Source organism: Phaseolus vulgaris, chromosome 4 (genome assembly GCF_000499845.2).
Source record: "Phaseolus vulgaris cultivar G19833 chromosome 4, P. vulgaris v2.0, whole genome shotgun sequence".
NCBI lineage: Eukaryota > Viridiplantae > Streptophyta > Magnoliopsida > Fabales > Fabaceae > Phaseolus > Phaseolus vulgaris.
In genome coordinates this window covers 19,845,711-19,867,556 of record NC_023756.2, presented here as the reverse complement: position 1 = coordinate 19,867,556, position 21,846 = coordinate 19,845,711, and the positions used below count along the sequence as shown (strand labels likewise).

Here is a 21,846-nt window from a genome sequence, read left to right as displayed (position 1 = left end):
AAAGTATGTAAGATCCCCTAAATTCTTGATGCAGAAATGCTGATGAAGCAAGGTTGTGATTTGATTAATTTCAGCAAGGTTGTTCAAGTTAAAACTATGTCTTCCACATAGACAAGGAGTGCAGTTCTTTTTTCTCCATCATGTTTCAAGAAAAGGGAGTGGTCAGCAATAGAGATATTATAGTTATGTGATTTGAGAAAATTAGAAAGTTTGGCATACCATTCGCGTCTGGGTTGCTTGAGGCCTTAAAGAGACCTTTGAAGTTTGCACACTTTATTTCTATTTGCTGCTGGAAAACCAGGGGGAAGCTTCATGTAAACTTCTTCATTTAAGTCACCATGAAGGAAGGCATTGTTCACATCCAATTGCTTAAGATCCCAATATTTTGCTACAGCAAGAGCCAAGACGATCCTTAAAGTGGTTAACTTTGCTATTGGTGCAAACGTATCCAAGAAGTCTAGGCCCTCCATTTGGTTGTAGCCTTTTGCTACTGGCCTGGCTTTATATCGTTCTACGGTACCATTTGAGTGATATTTGATCTTATAAACCCATCTACAACCAATGGCAGATTTTCCAAGAGGAAGATCTGTAATACTCCAAGTCTGATTGGCTGCAAGGGCTGCTAATTCATTCTACATTGCTTGAACCCAGAGAGGATTTTGAATGGCAACCTCATAGTTTTGAGGCTCATCATGAGAAGAAATAGACATTATGGTATGTCTAAGATTAGAGGATAAGGAATTAAAATTAATGAAAGTTTGTATGGGATACTTGGTACTAACCCGATTGCTGCTACTCTGGAAATCTTGCAAATAGATTGGCATCCTCCTGTTACAATCAGATCTCTTAAGGGTAGTAGCAGGAACATCATTGTTATCAACACAAAGATCATCATCATTATTATTAGGAGAACCATAGTCATTATGCATATTTATGTCATCATAAGTTTGAGCATAGTGTTGTGGTATGGGAAGGGAAAGGCTGCTGGGATCTTTTTCATTTTTCAAAAGATATGGAAAACAGTTTTCATAAAAAATAACATTCCTGGAAATTTCAATTGTGAATTTTTAAGTTTAGAAAAATAAAACCTTTGGTGTGTGGTTTAAAACCAAGAATAGCACGGTTGTCCAGCTTCTTTTTATGAGCAACAAGAGTAGAAGAATAACACAAATAGCCAAAGATACGCAAGTCAGAAATGTTACACAAATTTCTATGCAATTTTTCATATGGTGTTGCATTATTGAGCAAAGGAGTAGGAATACAATTAATTAAGAAAACAACATGTTGGACAACAAAATTCCAAAAATTAGCAGGGAGTTTAGACTGAAAAAGGGAGAGATCTTGTAACGTTTAAAATGTGTTGATGCTTTCGTTCAACAATACCATTTTGCTCGGGTGTTTCTATGCATGAAGCTTGATGTAAAATGCCTTTTGAAGCAAAAAATTCTTTCATCACAAATTCAACACCATTACCAGTACGAATAGATTTGATTTTTGTTTGAAAGTGGTTTTCAACGTAAGAAATAAAACTCACAACATTAGCTCTAACTTCAGACTTATTTTGCATAGAAAAAATCCAAGTAAAGTGGGAAAAATCATCAATTATAGTGATAAAATATCTATGACCGTGCATAGAGATAATAGAACAAGGACCCCATATATCCATATGAATTAAATCAAATATGTGAGCAGAATGAGTAGTGTTAAGAGAAAAAGGAAGTTTCTTTTGTTTAGCTTGATGACAAGCATCACAAAAATAGGACCTTTCAACAGATATATCAAGATAATAGGTTTGTAAAATCTTTAGTTTTTCATCAGAAGGATGACCTAATTTTTTATGCCAAAGACCAACAGTTTTAGTTACACAATTCAAGAAAGGAGAAACATGTTGTGTAATGGATCTATCTAAACAGTATAAGCCACCAATCAAAGCAACTGAACCAATCCTGTCTCTGGTTCTGCTATCCTGTATGATACACTTGTTAGAACATAAAGTTAAATCACATTTAAGGAAAGAAGTAAGTTTGGATATAGAGACAAGATTGAAAGAAAAAGCTGAAACATATAAAACATTTGTAAGACTAATTCTGTAATTGAGATTAACAGTTCCAGAGTAATTTGATGTAACATAGTGGCCATTGGGTAATTTTATGAGAATAGGATTGATACGATGATAGGTGGAAAAATCAGATAAAGTAAAACATACATGATTTGTTGCTCCAAAGTATAAAATCCAAGTATATTTATTTAGTAAAGGATTTTTTAAGGTATGTGTGTTACCTGCAGAGGTAGAGTCCCGACCTTGTTGGCTTGTATCAGCAACAAAAGATCCAACTTGATTCACTTGAACTTGTCCAGCAGAAGTGTTTGCTTGTTTGAGAAGGTTGGTTAAGATTTGATATTGCTGATGAGTAAAATGAGCATCGCCATTCTCATTGTTGTTAGAATCATACTCCTCTTGAGCGACAATGTTGTTGACAGAATAAGTCTTACCATTTTGGAATTTGTAACCGGGTGGGTAACCATGCTTCTTATAGCATGTATCAACAGTGTGGCCAGTTCTATTGCAGTGTGTGCAAACCTTTCTATTACTATTATGACTGACCCTATTTCGATCCTGATTGGGAAAACCATGTTTTTTTAAAAGCACACACTATCATTATGACCATTCTTGCCACAAAAAGAATAAACAATAGAAGACTGCACATTACTCTTGTTTACCATCGGTTGAACATTCTTTATATTAGCTATCAAAGCATTGCTACTCAATTGTCATTCTTGTTGGGCTACTAAAGAAAAGACTTTTTATATAGGCGGGACAGGTTCCATTAAAAGGACATGGGATTTAACATTGCTATATTGATCGTTTAGACCTCTGGAAAATTGCATACCTTGGTCTTCCCTTTTTCGTTGAGAGACAATAGAGGAGATATTGCAAGTACAATTTTTACAGATGCAAACAAATTCGGGTCTAAAATTTTCTTACTCATCCCAGATCACCCTTAATTTTGTAAAATAGTCGGTGATTGAGAGCTCACCTTGGCTTAGCGAGGATGCCTCCATTTGGAAGTTAGAGATGTGTGAGAGGTCACCTTAAGAATATCTTGTTTGAGATCATTCCAAATTTCTACAGCTTTGTCCATACAGACGATGCTTTGACAGATAGGGACGAAGACAAAGTGGACTAGCCACGAGACCACCATGTTATTGCACCGATTCCACGCTAAGAAGGTGGAATCTGTCTTTGTTGGTTGTGTAGCGGTTCCATCTATGAACTCGAGTTTATTCTTAGCGCTCAACGCCGTGAGCATCGACCGGCTCCATGAATAATAATTGCCAGAGTCCAACACCAATGAGACAAGAGGAGTAACTGGATTCTCCCTTGGATGGAGATACAGATAACTTGGGGTTGATTCCTCCTCTTCCTTCTTCATGCCGAAAGGAAAATCTGTCTAGAAGAAACCAAAAAAGGAGTAAAATAGAAAAAAATAGAAAAAGAAAACGAGAAATAATAGAAAAACAGAGGAGAAGCGGAAGAGTGAAAAAGAAAAAGATTGAAAGGAAAGAACGACGAAACAGAATCAATAAGAGATCATAGATGAAGCGCAACAGAGCTCTTCAAAGAAGAGCTCTGATACCATCATGAAAATGGTCAATTGCAGTAAAAGAAAGGGTGTCAAAACAAGAACCGTGAGCACAAAGGAGTTCAAAGAAAGAAGAAGAAGAAACTTTGAGAGAGAGAAAAGATGAGTAAAAAAGGGTTTCATTAATCAGAGGATGAATATACAGTGAAAGTGCTTACAAATAATAAAAAATGATATAGGCACTAGTAAAAACCCAAAGACCCACAAAGGGCCCAAACACAGAAAACAGAAAAAAGCACTAAGAATAGCAGCAGTAACAAAAATACAGCAGTAACAAAATAATGTTTTAACAAACAAGTCTAAATGAGCCAGAAAATTAACAAAGTTAGTCTGTCCCGTATTTTTTTCTATCGGGCTGGGATTCAACCCGCACAACTCACCCCCACATTGTCATCCTTTTGATTCAATCACAAAGACCAAAGTGTAAAACGTGTAAAACTTTTTCTTTATAATCCCATAATTACTACTTGCATCCATACTAATAACAAAAAGACTAAAATACTCTTAAATTATAATTTAATCTTCGACCCTAATTCTTCCTCATCTCCATTTTACTTTTTCTCTCATTCCTCTTGCAACCATCCTTGCCAAGCCACTAACTACTGTTGAGGTAATTTGATTTTTTTTTTTTTAATTTTGCATTGTCAAATCCAGAAAATTTCTTGATTACTCAATCCGTAACATTTTTTTGATTTCACACTCTGAAAACGAGAGGTGTATGTTTATGCAATATTTTGGATTGATAATTCAAAAACACCTTTTTGGATTTGATGTTTTTAGAATAGTGTAAGATATACAATTCTGGAAAGTTTGTTCCATAAGATTTGTTTTTAAATTTCCACTAGGGTAAAACTATAGGAGTGCAGATAGTAATTCTGGAATACAAGAAGCAAAAGCCTTGGTGTAGTCTCATCCTAATTTTCAAGGTTTTTGTTTCCAGCACCCCATCATCAATAACTGCACCCTCACTACTAATAGAAAAAGACTAAATAGCTTCCATCACTGCACCATATCACTATTATTGTCTACTGCAAAAGAAGAAAAGAGGGAGAACTTTACGAGGAAGAAGAAAGAGAAAATATATTAAAAAAAAACAGAAAGTTTGTTTTGAAAAACTGGTTTCAGAATCTATTTTTCATGTTTTGAAAATTCCATTCCAAAAATTTTGTTCTAAAAATTGTTTTGAAAATCCTCTTGTAAAAATTCCAAAAATCGTGTTCTAGAGAATTTTCAGAACAGGTAATCCGGAAGTTAATTTAAAGAAGGGTAAAATGTTCATTTGGACCATTGTGGGGGTGTATCATGAAATTATGGTGGTGCAGGAAGAACAAGCTTATTTCCAATGAGTTGTGATTTTTTAGTTCCAATCTAACAATACTATAGAACACTTTTATAAAAAAATATTTAAATTCAGAAAATAAAGAAATAAACATATACTTTTAAAATTTAAGTTACAATGATAAACTAAATTGTAACATGTAACCTATTACTACATGATCAGATTGTTCTTATGCATGTTTTACAGGCTGTTAATAGTGTCAATTTGTATTGATTATGTGAAAATATGTTGAATTGGATTTATGGTGGTTAAAGGATTTCTTCCTTAGCCCACACGGCTACCAATTATTATAGTCAACTGTCTCAGTTGGAACAGATCAAATTTCATAAGCCAGCTTTGGAAAACTGGTCCCAGAGGCTGTTGACTTTAGTGTAAACGACTTATTCAATTTAAAATGTCTTGTTTTAGCTTGAATGAGAACAACCAGAAACAGTGGTATATAATTTCAAAATCTCTAGAGTAGATCAAGTTGTGCAGAAGTTAAAGTGAATTTCTGAAGATCATTCCTTAACAACTTCACCATCTGCAGGTTCCTTTCCACTTTCTCTGTTATTTTCTAATGCATACTACAAATAATATTTAACAGTCTCTTGAAATGGAATTAGTTTGGTGTTTTTGTCTGGAGTTTAATATTACATTAGTTTTGTATGCTTTTCTGTAATCATAACATGTCTTATCATTTTTAAATCATAACATGCATAACCTAACATGTTAATTTTGTTACAAAGAATTAGGTCTAAGTCCAGATTACAGGAATGAGAAGTGCCCCATATACTTCCTAGTTTCAAATTTGTGCTAAACCTTTTTATTGGAATAAATGATACTTGATCCAACTTTAAGTTCGTGCTGTTTATCTGTAACTGTCACCATGTGATGTTAGGAAATAGTAAGGAAATGGAGGGAGCATCAAATAGTACATCACAAAATCAAGCCCAGTATTTAGAGACAGAATTGACCAGGAAGCTTCAGAAAGTGGTTGTAGAAGTGTCTGAAGTTAACGAGCAATGCATTTATAGAGTACCACAAAAAATTCGCCAAGGTAATCCCAAAGCCTATGCTCCTCAAGTTGTTTCCATTGGCCCGTTTCACAAACATTGTAAGTCTGATGGAGAGAACAAGAATTTTAACAAAATGGAAGAACTCAAACTGAAATATCTCCAGAGATTTCTAGATCGAAACAAGCAGTTAAATATGAAGGATTTGTTTCAAGGACTGATTGAGAAGGAAAAGCGAATTCGAAGGTGTTATGCAGAGCCTATTAATTGCAACAGCAATGATTTCTTAACTATGATTCTGGTTGATGCTTGTTTTATAATTGAGCATTTTCTTAGATTCTATACAGGCTTGGCTTTGATTGAAACAGACCCTTTGTCAAAATCATGGTTGGTAAATGATGTTGTTCATGATCTCACCCTACTTGAAAACCAGCTTCCTTTCTTTGTTCTTGAAGACATATTCAACTCTGCTAAGCCTGGTATGAAAGTTGAATTTCCCTTTAAGAATGATGAAAACATGGATAAATTCATTGGCCCTGTAAGAGATGTTGATTCTCTCTCATGTCTTAGTATTACCTTTCAATATTTTCGGAAATACAACTGCATGAACATAGATGAAAACACAATTGAGAGTCCAAAACACTTCACTGATCTTCTAAGAACTTTCATGAAACCATCAAAAATTCGTTATGAAAGTCTGAAAGTGGGATATATGGTTAAACATCTTCCGAGCGCAAGCCAACTATCAGAAGTGGGTTTGGTATTCAAGGCTAGTTCTAGGAAATGCTTGTTTGACTTCAAGTATCATCGTCTTAGGGGTGTAATGGAAATGCCATGCTTAACTATTGATGATAGAACTGAGATATGGTTCAGGAATATAGTGGCATTGGAGCAATGTCACTACATACTTTCACCCAACATTACTCAGTACTTATTCTTTCTTTATTTTCTTATCAACACAGAAAAAGATGTGAACATACTAATTGATAAGAAAATTATAGTCAATTGCATGGGTGATGCCAGTGCTGTGGCTAAAATGTTTAACAATCTTTGCTCAAATGTTAGTGTCATATATTAGTGAAGATTATTGCTCACTCTACGATGACTTGATTAAATTCCATGAAAATCCTGGCAACAAGAACAAGGCTATCTTTTATCATGAGTACTTCAACACTCCATGGAAAAAGGCATCTACAACTGCAGCAGTTCTACTGCTTTTGCTCACTCTAATTCAAGCTATTTGTTCAGTCATCTCAGTATTTTGAGGGCAAGAAACTATAATACACTAAATCCTAAGTACACTGTTCTGATATTTCTTACGAGGACCTCTATTAGCAAATTGTATCTTTCTTACACCAAAGATTAGTAAATTGTATATTTGTGCATTTTGTGTGTCCTTTTCAATCCCTCCAATAACTTTGTCACATTAATTCATATGACACATCAACACAAAGTAGAATTAACACTGTTAATATTATGATTAAAATTATCTACTCTATGGTATGCATGGGAATTGCTTTTATTTATAAACTTTCAAATCTTTATCCTTTTAAAATTTATCTTAAAATAAATCTCAGAGTCTTACAATTTTTCAATCATTAATATTTTTCATCAATAATTTCAATTCGGTAACTTGATTTTTATAAAATATTAAAATAAAAATAACTAACAACAAATAATAAATATATGTAGGTATCCATATCTATTTTCTATCAATAACTTTGCTAGCTAATATATGCTAAGCAAATTTTATTATCATCCCTAACTTTAATACCTCTAATTGATACCACGAGATTGCAACATAGTCCTGAATAAGAGTAAGTAGGTAAAATCAGTCCGCAAATTGGTTAGAAGGATGATTCTGGGATGGAAATAATTAATTTGATTGAATTTTCCAGCTGAAAATCTCCAAATGCAAAAGCAGAACAGAAAGAATAAGTGCATCAACTTCCTAGAATACTTATTGTCCAGAATATAGCTGATGGAGTTTTATTAAATGAAACTAGAGCAAGTCCGAAATAGCCTGCAATCAGCATGAGCTAGAATAGTTTTTTGACTTCAAATCACAATGAAAAACTCTAAGAGAAAATAAAATTGAGAATGCTTGCCTTAGTCACTTCATGAAGCTCAGATCCATCAACATAAACACAACATACACATCCCTGAACTCTCATCGTGAGGGAGGAAACATTACATGCTTAATTTCAACCATTTCAGGATGTGGAAGCAAACAAAGGAGTTTGATTTTTGTTAGAAAAATCCAATCACTTCTAGGATGTCATACCTACTTGCCTCTTCATGCTTATCAAAAATCTCTATTTCTGCTGTTCCCTGTTTGATAAATCAGAAAAGATTATGCAGAGACAGAAAAATAACATGTAAAGATTATGAGTACTACAAATTAAGGTAATCTTGTCTTTCAACCTACTACAAGTTCTATGGTAATAGATGTAAACCACAGATACAGGAAGCATATAAACATGACTAGAATATATATGGGACAGTCACATAGCAGACAATCTCACACTTCAATAAAGTCCCAGACCCTATCAGGGGAGTTTTTTAGTTTCAATGGGATCAGCTAAAACTTTCAGAAATTGAAAAGTAAGAATGGAAAGAAGTAGCAAGGAAGGAAGAAAAAAGGGACATCATTCTGATTCTGATATCAAATCCAAAACAAAATTCTATGAAAATACCATTCTGATTCTGATTTAGTTGCCAATAAATTCAATTTATGTTCAGAATGTTCTCATGAAGATTGTAATCCCATAAAGAACTGTATTGTAAAATGCCACCATGTAGTGCTGGTTATGATAAAATGTTAATTTAATTGCAGTTTTCTTATGAAACTATCAGTTTGAGGCATATCATAACTTCTTAATAGCGAGAATAACTAAACCTTTTTGTAATCATACACACACGAAGGAAGGATGGTGTGGCAGTGTAGATCTGTAGAAGTTCAGGCTAAAATATTCAAGGGACAAGATAGGAGGCTGCAGCAAAACCAGAGAGACCAATGGTGATGGCATTTTCATGTGTTCTTCTTGAATCAAAGTAGAAAATAAGGTGCGGAAGCAATGGGTGAGATGATCAAGACCCTCCTAGGAGTTGTGTTGGCCTTGTAGGTGCATGATGAGTATGGTGTTTGAGTGGTTCGGCCAGCTCAAGGGAGAAGGTGAAAGGATTGAAGTTTAGAGCCTAGATTTCTAGGAGAAGTAAAGCTTGTGCACAAAAATGGCAGCATAACCTTACTCAATTAAACTTGAAAATACAAGGTGTAGGCTCCTCCTTTTATAGGCTAAGGAGGATCATAATGCAACCCTAATGCTAGCCAAATGAAATGTAAATGTGAAGCACATGGGTGCACAAATGAGCACATGGGGAGGGGTGTGTCTAGTTTTTATGCTCACCCCCTCCATGGGCTTTCTAGATCGGCCTTGGTAAATTTAGAGGTTTTTTTAGAAACTCTAAGTTTACCTAGGTTGGTGTTTTAGGTGCCAAAATTAATTCTAAGAAAATTACAAATAAAGTTCCTATGCTAATTTTGACAAGAAATTAAAGTCTACTCTACACTAGAGTTTATGGCATTTGAACATGTAAAAGAACGTCTTCTTGGATCCTCTTGGCCATAACTCTATGGTTGGCCCAAATCTACCCTTTGGTGGGCTTGCATGTGGGCTTGTGCTTGGGCCTCTTCCATCAAATGGCTTATATACTCTGTATCTTCTACCATAGTGTCTTCAACAACCTGGTAAAAAAAATATCTAAAATTTGAATTTCATTGCATTGAAGCTTATTTACATAATATAAAACTTGTTATGAGTTACATCAATATCAATAACGTGGTAGAGAATCTCTAGAAGTAAAATGAACTTCAAACTTTCGTCCAACAATTTTCCCATCAAATGATCAGCAGCTGTGCATTATCTATTATCATGAGGACTGGACTTGTCCCAAGTAAGTCCACTGTTTTTCTTCCTTCTCTCCCCACCTTATTTCCTTGCACACTTAAAGTTTCTTACTGTATGTAAATGTGATTTCTACCATTATGAAAGAAATAGGGCTTCCCTGAAGTGCAACACTGGACGCCCTAAAGAAAAATCATGAATGGACTGTGACGACCATGAATGGGGAATATCACACTGATAAAGAAAAAAAAGGCATCAGAATTTTAGACATAGGTAGGGAGGTCACAGTTTTAGTCTTGACAAACAATGAAATCATTAATTTCAACCCCTCTACTAATCATTTAAACAAATTCTACAATAAAAATGCAATTTCAAAGAACACAGAAGTTCGATAGCAATCAAAATGCAGAGTAGAAAATAAAAAATATCAACTCTTGAAATCCAATATGCAACACGGAAAACATCAGAAACAGAGAGGTCACAGCGAAACGAACTCCTCTTGTCAACCGATACAAAATTTACAAACCATTCATGAATGGCAAAAAGATAAACGTAATTTGATATTCAAATGAGGTGTCACCTTTTATCATTACAACAAGCCTCTAGAGATCATTTCACGAAAAAAATTCTCAGCCTTTTCATTCTCATCCTTTTTAAAGAGAGCACAGATGATTATTTCAAAAGTTATGGCATCAGGGACGCAACCATTGTCTTCCATTTTGGACCACAACTTCAATGCCTCATCAAGCAAACCCTCCTTACAAAGACCATTGATCATAACATTATAAGTGCAGATGTTGAGGCTGTGACCTTTAATCAAAAGATTTTGAAAAACCTCTTGTGCATTCTTAAGTCTTCCCCCTCTACACATTCCATCAATAAGTATGGTTGAAGTGTACATAGTGGGCCGAATTCCATTCTCTATCATTTTGCTCAATAATTCAATTGCCTTGTCTAAATGATGGTTTTTGCATAAAGAATCTATCAAGGAATTGTAAGTGATTACATCTGCTTTTTGATTTCTATCATTCATCTCATCAATAAGAGCCCAAGCATAAGAGATTCTTCCAGATTTGCATAAACCATCAATAAGAGAACTGTAAGTTACTTTATTAGGAATCATATTCCTCTCATGCATCTCCTGAAAGAGATTCATGGCCTCATCCACCCTTTTGTTCTTACATAGTCCATTTATTGTGATATTGTAGCTGCAAACATCAGGAGTTACTCCCATTTGGGTCATTGCATTGAATACATGTTTCGCATTCTTCACTTTATTAACTAAGTAATACCCATCCATTAAAGCGTTAAGGGTAAAAATATTAGGTTTCACATAAGCTTTCACCATCACAGCTAACACATTCTTGGCTTCTTTTACCTTTCCTTCCTTACATAATGCATCAATCAGTATAGTATAGGTATAAACATTTGGCCTAATGTTATTTGATACCATTTCATTCAGTATCTGAATAGCTTTTTGTAACTGATCCGCAATACAAAAGCCATAAACTAGAGTAGTGTAGGTTAAAAGATTAGGAGAAATTCCATTGGCAACCATTTCAGAATACAAATCAAAAGCTTCATTTGCAAATTTATCTTTGAATAGAAAGTTAATTATTGTGGTGTACATTACCACACTAGGCTTAGTTGATCGACCTTCAATTATTCTGAGCAATTGGATGGCCGCTTTGATTTCTCCTACTTTGCACAATCCATTGATCAAAGTACCGTAACTCACAAGGTCTAGCCGAAATCCTTGTGCTAACACCTTGTCATGAAAGTTGAGTGCTTCCTGGACCTCACCCTTAAGACAGAAACCTCTGATGAGCGTAGTTAAGGTTATGGCATCTGGGTGATAACCCAGTTTGAGAATCTTGGAAAAAACAGAGAAAGCGAAGGTCATTTGAGACAAGTGGCAAAAACAATTGATGAGGGTGTTGAGATTGACAAGGTCACTGTGAATTCCCTTGAGTTCCATTTGCTTAAAAAGGGAAATAGCAGTGGGATAGTGCTTCATCCTCACAAGGGATCCCAAAATCTTTCCAAATACGATAAGGGGAGGAACACGGCGCATATGAAGCATACGATTAAATTCGGAGACAACGTGCTGAACAGTGTCATCGTCAAGTAGTGAGGTCTGAGAGAGAGAGTGAAAGAGAGAAGTAGGGTTTGGAAGAGAAGGAGGAGAATTGGAGACAGAACAACAAAGAGAAAACCTGAACCTTAGCAACATTGTTATGTAAACTTTGGAGGCTGTAACAAAGTCTCCAACTAAATCTGCGGATGTGTGTTGCATTGTCTATTTATTAATAACGCATATAAATATTGTTTTCTGGTATATTTTGGTTTTGTAATTATTATAATTATAAAACTTATTTATAATCTTCTTATAATATACATTTTTCACCATTATTTCAACTTTAATACTATTTTTTTCTCAATATTTATTTTAATTAGTCTTTTTTTATTTATTTTGTATATACATCTTCATATCATATCCATCTTCCTTAATTTTTTATTTATTTTTAATATAGTCTCAAATTTGGTTTAAAAGATGTTAAAAAGGGTTAATTTGATCCTTTTCATTAACAACAAAAATAGACATAACATGCATGTGAAGTTTTAAGCCTCTTAAGTGGATACTGCAGACACTCTCAATCCAAGAAAAAATTATTTTACCCATGGATAATTACTCATTAATTATTTTACACACAGATAATTATTCATTGACATTTTTTTATGTAAATTTATTTTACTTACTACCTATATGGTGGGAATATTATCATTTACAAAAGGGAAAAAAAGTGCATAAGCGAAACACAGAAAAGTTTTACCCATGGGTGAAAAAGATTTAATAGTAGGTAATTTTTTTTAAAATTAAAATAAAATAAAAAGTATGTTTGAGATTGTGAAACATGATTCATATCTTTTTAAAATAACAAATGAAAAGAACATGTCCCTTTGTCTTTGTTTTGTAGTCTGAAACATTCAAAACCTTAAGTCTTTTTTGAGAAATTGAGAATCCAAATCTAGAATTTAGAGTTGTGAAATCAAAATTGAAACTGTGACGAAAATTCAAATCGAAACCTTAAGAATTCTAAAATAAAACTGAAATCCACAAACTATTGTCGTGTTCTTAGGTTTAAAAATCTCTTCCTTAAATTTCTCAAATTGAAACGTAAATTCCTAATTCATCTATTGAAATATGTATTAAACCACATTAGCACAACTACCCTATCTATGATCATGGAACATAACTTGTTGATAAGGCAGCGGGTGTAGAAAATAATTTTTCTTTGGATTTCATCAAAATGTTTTTTAATAGTACCCAACATCCGCCTTACCACTAATAACTCACATTCACAAGGTATCTCACATTCATTTTCACTAGGGGGTTTTGAAGGAGTAGGGGAGGTAGACCTAAAAGATTGATCACTATGCTCACTGACTACTATCCCCCTTTTACCATCATGGTTCTTTTGCTAGGACAATTTGCAACGATATGACCAAAACCTAAACATTTAAAAAACATTTTTTATTTGATGTTTTGGTTGGCAATTTAGTCTTAGAAGGAGAAAGATTGTTGTTCCTGTCGGTTGACCTAACGCAAGAGCGTTGCCTCGTCACGATCTTCCTCACCAGCTTCACGCTACGTGCCCTTCAAGTCCACACCACAAAAGCCTCTCTGGGAACCTGAAAAACACACGGTGGCGCCTCTGCGGCCGGTGGCGCTCCGACGCTCAAGTCAGTGACACGAACACCCAAAACTCAGAGAAAAATATACTCTGTAGAACCATACTAAAGTGCACACAACCCTAGCAATGAGCCGTAATGAAAAACGTACTTCTGCAAATTCTGTTAAGTTTACCTTTATAGTTAGGTTTTTTCTCTCTCCAGGCCATTATGCTTTGGACGCGTGGCTCGCATCCAACCCTACGCGTGTCATCATTTGGGCTGGGGTAGCAGGTAGTACCCAACCCTACACGTGTCATCATCTGAGCTAGGATAACTCGAGCGTCATTTCTATGTGGTATCCAACCCTACACGTGTCATCATCTGGGTTGGGGTAACAGGTAGCATCCAACCCTACACGTGTCGTCATCTGGGTTGGGGTAACTTGAGGACCATTTCTATGTAGCATGCAGTTACGCGACCACGTCTCCTATTCAAGGTGCAACCTAGCACGTAACACGCTCTGGAACGCCACCTGACAAGGCGAGTATCGGATGCAACAAAGTACACCATCTATGTGATATCGCTTGTCGCAGGTGCCACCTTCCTCTTTGCCACGCCATGCATGTTCTAACTGAGAGGAACCTGCCATCGACGAATGTCCACTCTGGGAATCCCGTCGTCGAGGAGCAAGCTGTTTACTCCAACTCATTTAACCTTGCCTCATGCTGGCATAACAATCATCTTGACTAAACTTACACACTTGAACTTCCTCGCCTGAACCCCCAACAGCTTCAACTGAGTTTACTGGGAAATCCGGCGATGTGCTTCTGGCGGCGATGTCAGACCACCTGATCTTCCGTTATCTAACACGACGACGAAACCAACCTGGCGACAACCGGTCATGTGCACTAAAGAACGCCACTCCTCCAAATGGCGACCATGTACACTTCTAAACCATCCCTCTTTCTCTATCCACGTGTCCTGCTGAACACGCCATCACACCCGGTGACCTGGTCGGTACAATTGTCTTTCAAAGTTTGTGGAGTGGATTCTTTAGAGGATTTGGAAGGATTATCTTGTTTTGGAAAGTTATTTTTATCCTTCCAAGATGAGTTGTAAAAGCTATCATTATGAGTATGTTTGAAAGATGTTTTCTTTAAAAGTTGTGATTTAACCTTGATAGTTGGGTGAATCAATTTTTCTAAAGATGTATACTCATAAAGTTCTACAACATTTTGAATTTATCTTCTTAATCCACTCACAAATCTAGAAATCTTTGACTTTTCATTTTCATCCATATTAATCTTAGTCAAAGTAACTTCTAAATCTTTGAAGTATTCATCTACACTCCTAGGTCCTTGATGAAGCTATTTGAGCTTCAAGAAGAGTTTCTTCCTATAGTGAAGAGGAAAAAATTGTGCGCGCATGCATAACTTTAAATCACTCCAAGATACCACGACTGACCTATTGTTTAGCCTAATGTCCATTACAATTTGATGCCACCATTGCATGGCATAGTCTAAAAGTTCTAGGGAAGCTAACTTAACTTTTTGGTCCTCTTCGACCTCATACACATTAAAAATTTGCTCTACCTTAGCTTCACATACTAAGTATACATTATGATCACTTTTCCCACTAAAACTAGGTAACTTTACAAAAGGTAAAGAATTCTTTGGTTGGTGGTGATGATGGTGCCTAGCTTCATAATTATGCACTCTCCATCTTCTTCTTCTTCTTGACTTCCATGAAACATGTAATGTCTTGTAGTTCTTCTAGGCTCTCGCCTCCTTTCTCTAGCTTGTTCTCTTGAGCATCCTTTAGCCATTGCATTCTTTCCACTAATTGCCTCATTTCCACTTCTTTGTGGGCCAAACTCCTCTTAGCATCCTCAAGCTCACCAAAAAGAAGTGCATTTTGAGGAGATTGCGGCTTTGAAGACTCTCCCACTACAAAAAATGTTGTAAACGGTAGTGGTTATTTTCGTATAAACTGGCGTTTATAAACGTCACAATATACGTGTGTAGCAGTTTCCCAAACCGTCATAGAACTGGCCACCACAAAGTTTAATGTGGCGGTCTTACGCTACCCGCCACTTTAATATTTTGTTTAAAGTGACGGTTTTTATATGTAAGTAGTGTCAGTCATAACTATCGCAATTTAATTCACTGAAAAGGATTTCAGTGCCTTTATATAGGGTATAATGTGATGTTTTTAACTGTCAGTATTATAACAAAATTGTAAAAATAATATGTCGGTTTCAACTTTTTAATAAATGGAATTTAGCCATAACTTTTTTATAATCTGGTTTGCACAATTAAACTAAACTTAATATATTTTCATAATAAAAAATAAAATACCAATAAAATGAAATAATATATAAAGTTATAAACATCCATTCATTGCATTGAAAATTAAAACGCACATAATATTGTTCAAAAGTTGATACATAATTGAAAATTAAAACACAAATAATTGTTCAAAAGTTGATGCATAATTTAAAATTAAAACAAACATAATTGTTCAAAAGTTGATACATAATGTAAAATTAAAACACACATTGTTCATCCATAATTAGTTTTGCTTCCAGCACTTGATCCTATTATTTGATTAGGTGATGGAGCACCACTTCCAGTATCTGATGCCTGAAATAAATAATTTTAAGTTAATGAATTTAAATGTTTAAAATTATAAAATAAAAGACACTAATAAATGTTTAAATATATAAACATATAAACTAGAGGAAGCATAGTTCATACCATAAGATTTCATTTAAATATTCCTAATCCAAGAGACATCTCGCATGTGTGTGAGTATTATAATCTCATCCGGTTCCAACCGATACAATAGCCAATGTCTATTTAATATTTGAAGCAATACAAGAAGTAGTTAAGCAATGGGAAATTGTTTATTTTTTAAGAAAAATCATATAGTTTAATATGTAAATCACATTAAAATGGCTAAATGGATAGAGTTTGTATAACAATATAAAAAGCTAATTACGATTTTAAAAAATACAAAAAATTAATTTCACATACTAAATTAATATTCGAAATACTGATTAAGTTTTGAGTGAATGTGATACAAACCACCTTGACAAGCAGATGACTGAGAACACAACAAACACTTCACAATTAGGTCAGTCATCTCAACATACAAGACCAGATCCCACCAAACCTCAAGAGAGCCTCAGCAAAAGAAGAACCAAACATAAACCAAAATATCATATGCTCTTCTCTCTAGCCTTTTCACAAGACAAGTTTATGTAAATAAATTGGACTCACTTTGGGGGGTCTAAATAGAAGAATAAGCTAGAGTAGGGTTCACTTAGCATAATTGGGGTGTACTTAGCATAAATTGGACTTGTGCCAAACTCACCTTTCATGACAAGTGCACCAAGGTTTAGGGTTTTTTTACCTATCTTCTAGAAGGGTTCTCACAAATGACACCCCTACCCCTCTCACTCTTGCTCCCCAAGTCACTCTCTCCTATATAAAGGGTGTCTTGCCTCAGTAACTTAAACATTGAATTTGGAATAGAAAAGAAACTTTGTCAGAGTGTTTAGTGAGCTCAGTTTCCTACTATCTTTGGGTCTTATCTTGAGTACACAACACCTCAAGTGGCAGCTTTTCACCACTCATCTTGGAGTCTCCTTCTCCTCCAAGTGGCGTGACCACACTCTAACCATCCATAAACTTTGTCTTATCTCTTCATCTTTTCTTTTATTCACCATGCGCCATTCCCCTTCCTTTTTATGACCATGTGTTCTTTTTTTTTTTCTCTTTTTGGTTTCTATATTGTTTGTCTTTCCATTCATGCTCTTTAATTTTCGCACCTCATCATCATCATCACCTTATATTGTGTTTTTTTTCTTTGTCCTCTAGAAGTGAACCTTCACACTTACTTAACCACTTGGTTAAGTTCATGTCCAGTGGGAATCTTCTTTGGGTTTCTCACAAAAACTCATAAACAAAGTGCCACCATAAAATGTGCAATCCTAAAATCAACTCACATCAAGTGGTATTCAGAGCATGGTTTTAATTGTGCTTATCTTTTCTGAGTTGATTTCTGCTTTAAAATTTCAGCACATTTCAATTATGTCTTTATCTTTCAGCAATTTAAATTCTGCTTTTATCTTTAAGCACCTTTCAATTTCGCCTTTAAATTCTTGTTATTTACAATTTCGCCTTTTTATTCATTAAGCAATTTAAATTATGGTTTTGAATTATTTTTGTGTCAATTTTTTTCCCTTATCTTTTGCTTGAGTCTTATGTTCTTAGTGTTTAGAAGTCTTTAAATCCATTATGCTTATTTTGATTTTAATTGTGAAGAATTAAAAGTAATAAGATTTTGTTGAAGTGGTAGTTGATTTAGTTCCAAACAAAGAATTCAAGTGATCATATGAATTGAATTCCAATCTATTTGTGAAAATTTGAAAGTGAAGTAAAAATATGCATGTGAAGAATGTGGACATTTGAAATCCATAAAAACAAATACAAAAACAATTTGATTGCAATTCAGTTTTCAAGATTAAAGTATTAAGAGGATTCTTTTTATGTGGCAAATTGTTTTCACATTTGTAGAACTTTATCTTTCTTACTTTTACATTTTCTAAGAAAATTAAAACTTCAAAGTTAAAAGTTTAAGTAAGTTTCTTTAAGTCTTCATAAGTTTTTTTCTTATTTGTCTTGTTAAAACGTTTTCACCTAAATTCTAATTTGGTTTAACTTTCTTTTTTTAAACTTTTCTCGTTTGTCTCCCAAATCTTTCTTAAGTTTTGTAGGGGTTCTTTGGTGAGCAAGTGATAAGAGCTTTGGCCTCTTTCACTTGAAGTGTTGCTACCAAGTGTAGACTCTTTGGAGTTCAAATCTTCCTTGAGTGAATTTAAATCTTTTCCATCATTCACTAAATAACCAAGTGATACACGCGAGTGAGTGCATTAAATTGTTGTTTTCACTAATTGTTTGCTTTTTTTTGTGTGCAATTCATGACTCAATTGTCTTCGGGAAAAAATAGTGTACAAAGTGGTAGTTCACAAAACATCTCTTCACTACACACTCACGAAACCCTACCTCTCTTCACTCTCGTGTCACTGTCCGTGAACCTTACCTCTCTTCACTCTTGCGTTCACGTGTTACACTCTTCGCCACTGTCCGCCATCGCCGCCTCCTCCGCCATTGTTTGTTCAGGTTCGAAATCTACTGTTGGATTGTTCCTAATTTGTCAAATCTATTGTGGTTCTTAATTGTTGAAATATATTGTTCTTAATTTGTGAAATCTATTGTGTATGACTATGTTGATTGTGTTATTGTCTTTGTCCTATGCTGGTTGGTAACTTGCCTTGTGTTAACGATTGATCCTTCACTTTGCAAAAGTCTAATGATCAAAGTAAATCGTGATAGAAGTGAATTTTATAGAGGTACCTTTATAGAGGTACCAGATTCCGATTTTCAGTCTTCTTGTTTTTATTTTGTCTCTTTCTCTTTGCTCTCTAAATTTTCCTTCATTCTTTTTCCACCTTTTGTTGTGGTAAGACTCTACTTCATGCAGTGGCTTCCCCTTTCACAAGAGGCTCCACTGAAAACGAAAAGAATAACTATTTTAAAAATAGGCTATAAAATTGAATTTTTTCTTTACTCAAACACCATTTAGCAGAAGAAACCACTTAGTAGGAAATTACATTAATGATAGTAAAGTTATAGATTAAAAATCAGAAACTGAAAATCAGAGGACTAGCTACCGCGTTAACCGATATGACATTATTATTGTGCTTTTTTTACGTGGAAAGATATATTTGACATACCAAGCTAAGGTATTTTGCAGGAATCCCTTGTCAATATTATTTTGGAAATCAATAGTTATGAATGTCACCATAGAATCTTGTACACTAGTTTATAAATCTGTTTAGAATTAATTGCATTTGATTTTTAAAATAATATTACACATATTTTCATATACAGTAAGTTTATTAACTTCTGTAATAATTACTTGAAGAGTCATACTTATAATGATTTGTATTGGTTCACAAAGCATGCCACTCCTTATTTTATGTATTATTCTTAAAGCTTAATTTTGATGAACTTCTAGATATGCCCTTTAAAGTAATTCACAAAACTCAATAATTTTTTGTTGTATGCAATCTGTGATTGGATGATAATGTAATTCTATGAACGCCTTGTTTATGTGAATTAAATTCTTATTCTCATACACTGGCATTTGATATTTAAAAAATTAAAGTAACTTTTATGTGTAGACCACACCCATAAGTTTATTAAAATTATTTTAAACTAACAAGGTAAGGAAGGAGGAGGTATGCATTTCTAACAAGCAATGGTGGTTTGTGGAATTATCCCTTATGTTAGTCCTTATGAGTTTTCATGTCTGTTCAGGATCAAGCTAGTGACATGGTTCCTGTATCTATCACTGCATCAGAAGTGAGCATTCCAGGCCTTTACCTAATGCATGACTTCATCAGTGCTAAAAGAAGAAGAGGTTATGAATTTTTTCATTCCATATCAATGCTAATTGTTTAGCTTACCATGTTTGCATTTTTCTTGCGTTGTTGATTTTTCAAATCATCTTTTACTTAACTGCTTCAGGTTGTTGACTGCAGGCCTTGGAACAGTCTTGCAAAAAGAAGGGTTCAACACTATGGTTATGAGTTTCGTTATGATGTGAGTTTCAAGGATTATTTGGATTTCTCTTTATCTGTTTCTGTTGTGTTTAAATTAGTGGCGATCCAACCTTTTTTCCGGACAACTAAATAATTACTTTATGTGATTGACAATCTTATTCCAAACTATTGGAAATGTGCTATATTATATATAACAAATAGGCTGTTGAGTATTGTGAGAAGATTGATTAATCTAGACTCTGTTTCCACTTTATTTGGCTTTGCAGACTAGGAGCGTTAACACAAGGCATTGCTTAGGTGAACTTGCGTCATATGTGATGGAAAAACGCACGCGAAAGCAACACACATAATCACGAATCAACTGCAGAAAATAAACAACACATGATTTAACGTGGTTCGATCGCCAACTGCAATCTACATCCACACGGGCAACTATTAGGTTTTCATTATGTCCTGTTGCGCACCAATTACAAGTACAATGATCTCTTTAAATAGAAATTATAAAGGGGACACAATGATTAAGCCCACTCACTAAACAAGGTGTCTAGTCAGCCCAACCCAATTGGTCCTGACTTCATACCTAACAATCTCCCACTTGAAGCCATGGAACAATGTTCACCTGCGCTTCAACTTTGTACATGTACTTCTGTAATTTGTTGACGAAACTCAATGTTCCATTTCTAGTTGCCACCAATCTTCTTAATCATTTTAAAGACTTCGTTAAAACTCTTATGAGTTTCAACACGTCAGTCACTGACCCGTTCTCTATTCCTACCGACTCTCACTTGCAAGAACTGCCAGATCCTGGAACAACCTGAACAAGAAATTTTCTGGAGAAGTTTCAACAACTGGAATACTGATTCTCCTAACCCACTGTCGTATAGAAACCTCATCTAAAGCACGACCCGTGCTCCCACTGCCATAAGTACCTCTGACTAGTCTACCTGAACCTTTCCATGCTCGTTCATCTTGAATTTGACCTATGGCTCTAGGTTTCTCTCTTGTAAAGATAACCCTCTTCTGCCCACGAGATTCTGTGAACCGGACTTTGTTTATCATCTGAACTGGGATGGTCACTCTCTCAGACGGTAATCCAACCATATACAACGAACCTCTCTTTCTTCCGCGGGTCATGACAAGATTTCCCTACAGGACCTTTCACTGCTGATTTCCAAACTTCACTTCATGTCCCTGTTTGTCCAACTGGCTAACAAAAATCAAACTTTTCGTCAAGCTTGGAACAACCCTGTCATCCTTCAAAGTCCAAAAACCAATTGGTGTCTTCAATACTATGTCACCCATGTTCGTAACATCAAAAGTTATGTTGTCTGCTAGTCTTACATTTCCAAAGTCTCCAATAATTAGATTTTGCAATGCTTCAGAATCCATGACCCAAGAATCCACATTGCTATCCGCGCAACAGACTAAAAGGTCCTCATCCGTGAAGTCTTCTGCAATGTTGACTTATTTATCATTTGGGCATTGATTTCTGAAATGCCCCACCTCCTTGTTGTTCCAACATGTTACACTTGAGCAATCCCGAGTCTTTGACTGACTCCTTCTTTTGTTTTTGCTCCCACTATCTCTAATGTTTTTCTTTCCTCTGATGACATATAGCGATTCACTAGATAATTCCACGGAACTTCTTCTTCAG

At 34.9% G+C, this 21,846-nt stretch overlaps 1 protein-coding gene and 1 pseudogene across 4 annotated transcripts; one reads left to right on the top strand and one right to left on the bottom strand.

Annotated features, from left to right (window-relative positions):
* The first annotated feature begins 5,268 nt into the window (after positions 1-5,268).
* LOC137837406 (UPF0481 protein At3g47200-like) lies at positions 5,269-7,363 on the top strand (annotated as a pseudogene).
* Positions 7,364-7,938: 575 nt separating this feature from the next.
* LOC137837405 (putative pentatricopeptide repeat-containing protein At1g12700, mitochondrial) lies at positions 7,939-12,174 on the bottom strand. 4 transcript variants are annotated; one of them, XR_011085452.1, is made up of 3 exons: positions 10,467-12,162; positions 9,686-9,726; positions 7,939-8,998 (listed from the first exon to the last, which is right to left on the bottom strand). XR_011085452.1 is itself a non-coding variant. In XM_068646384.1 (2 exons), exon 1 carries the CDS (start codon positions 12,117-12,119, stop codon positions 10,476-10,478), a length of 1,644 nt encoding a protein of 547 aa, XP_068502485.1. In that variant the 5' UTR covers positions 12,120-12,174; the 3' UTR covers positions 7,939-10,120; positions 10,467-10,475. The 4 variants fall into 4 exon arrangements, 3 of the variants coding, with proteins under 3 accessions (XP_068502485.1, XP_068502486.1, XP_068502487.1); XM_068646384.1 differs by having other exon boundaries at positions 7,939-10,120; positions 10,467-12,174; XM_068646385.1 differs by having other exon boundaries at positions 7,939-9,726; positions 10,467-12,172.
* Between the last annotated feature and the right edge of the window lie 9,672 nt (positions 12,175-21,846).

What these genes read in the sequence shown, in the direction of transcription:
- LOC137837405 (XM_068646384.1), bottom strand. Translation starts at nt 12,119, where the DNA reads ATGTTGCTAAGGTTCAGGTTTTCTCTTTGTTGTTCTGTCTCCAATTCT.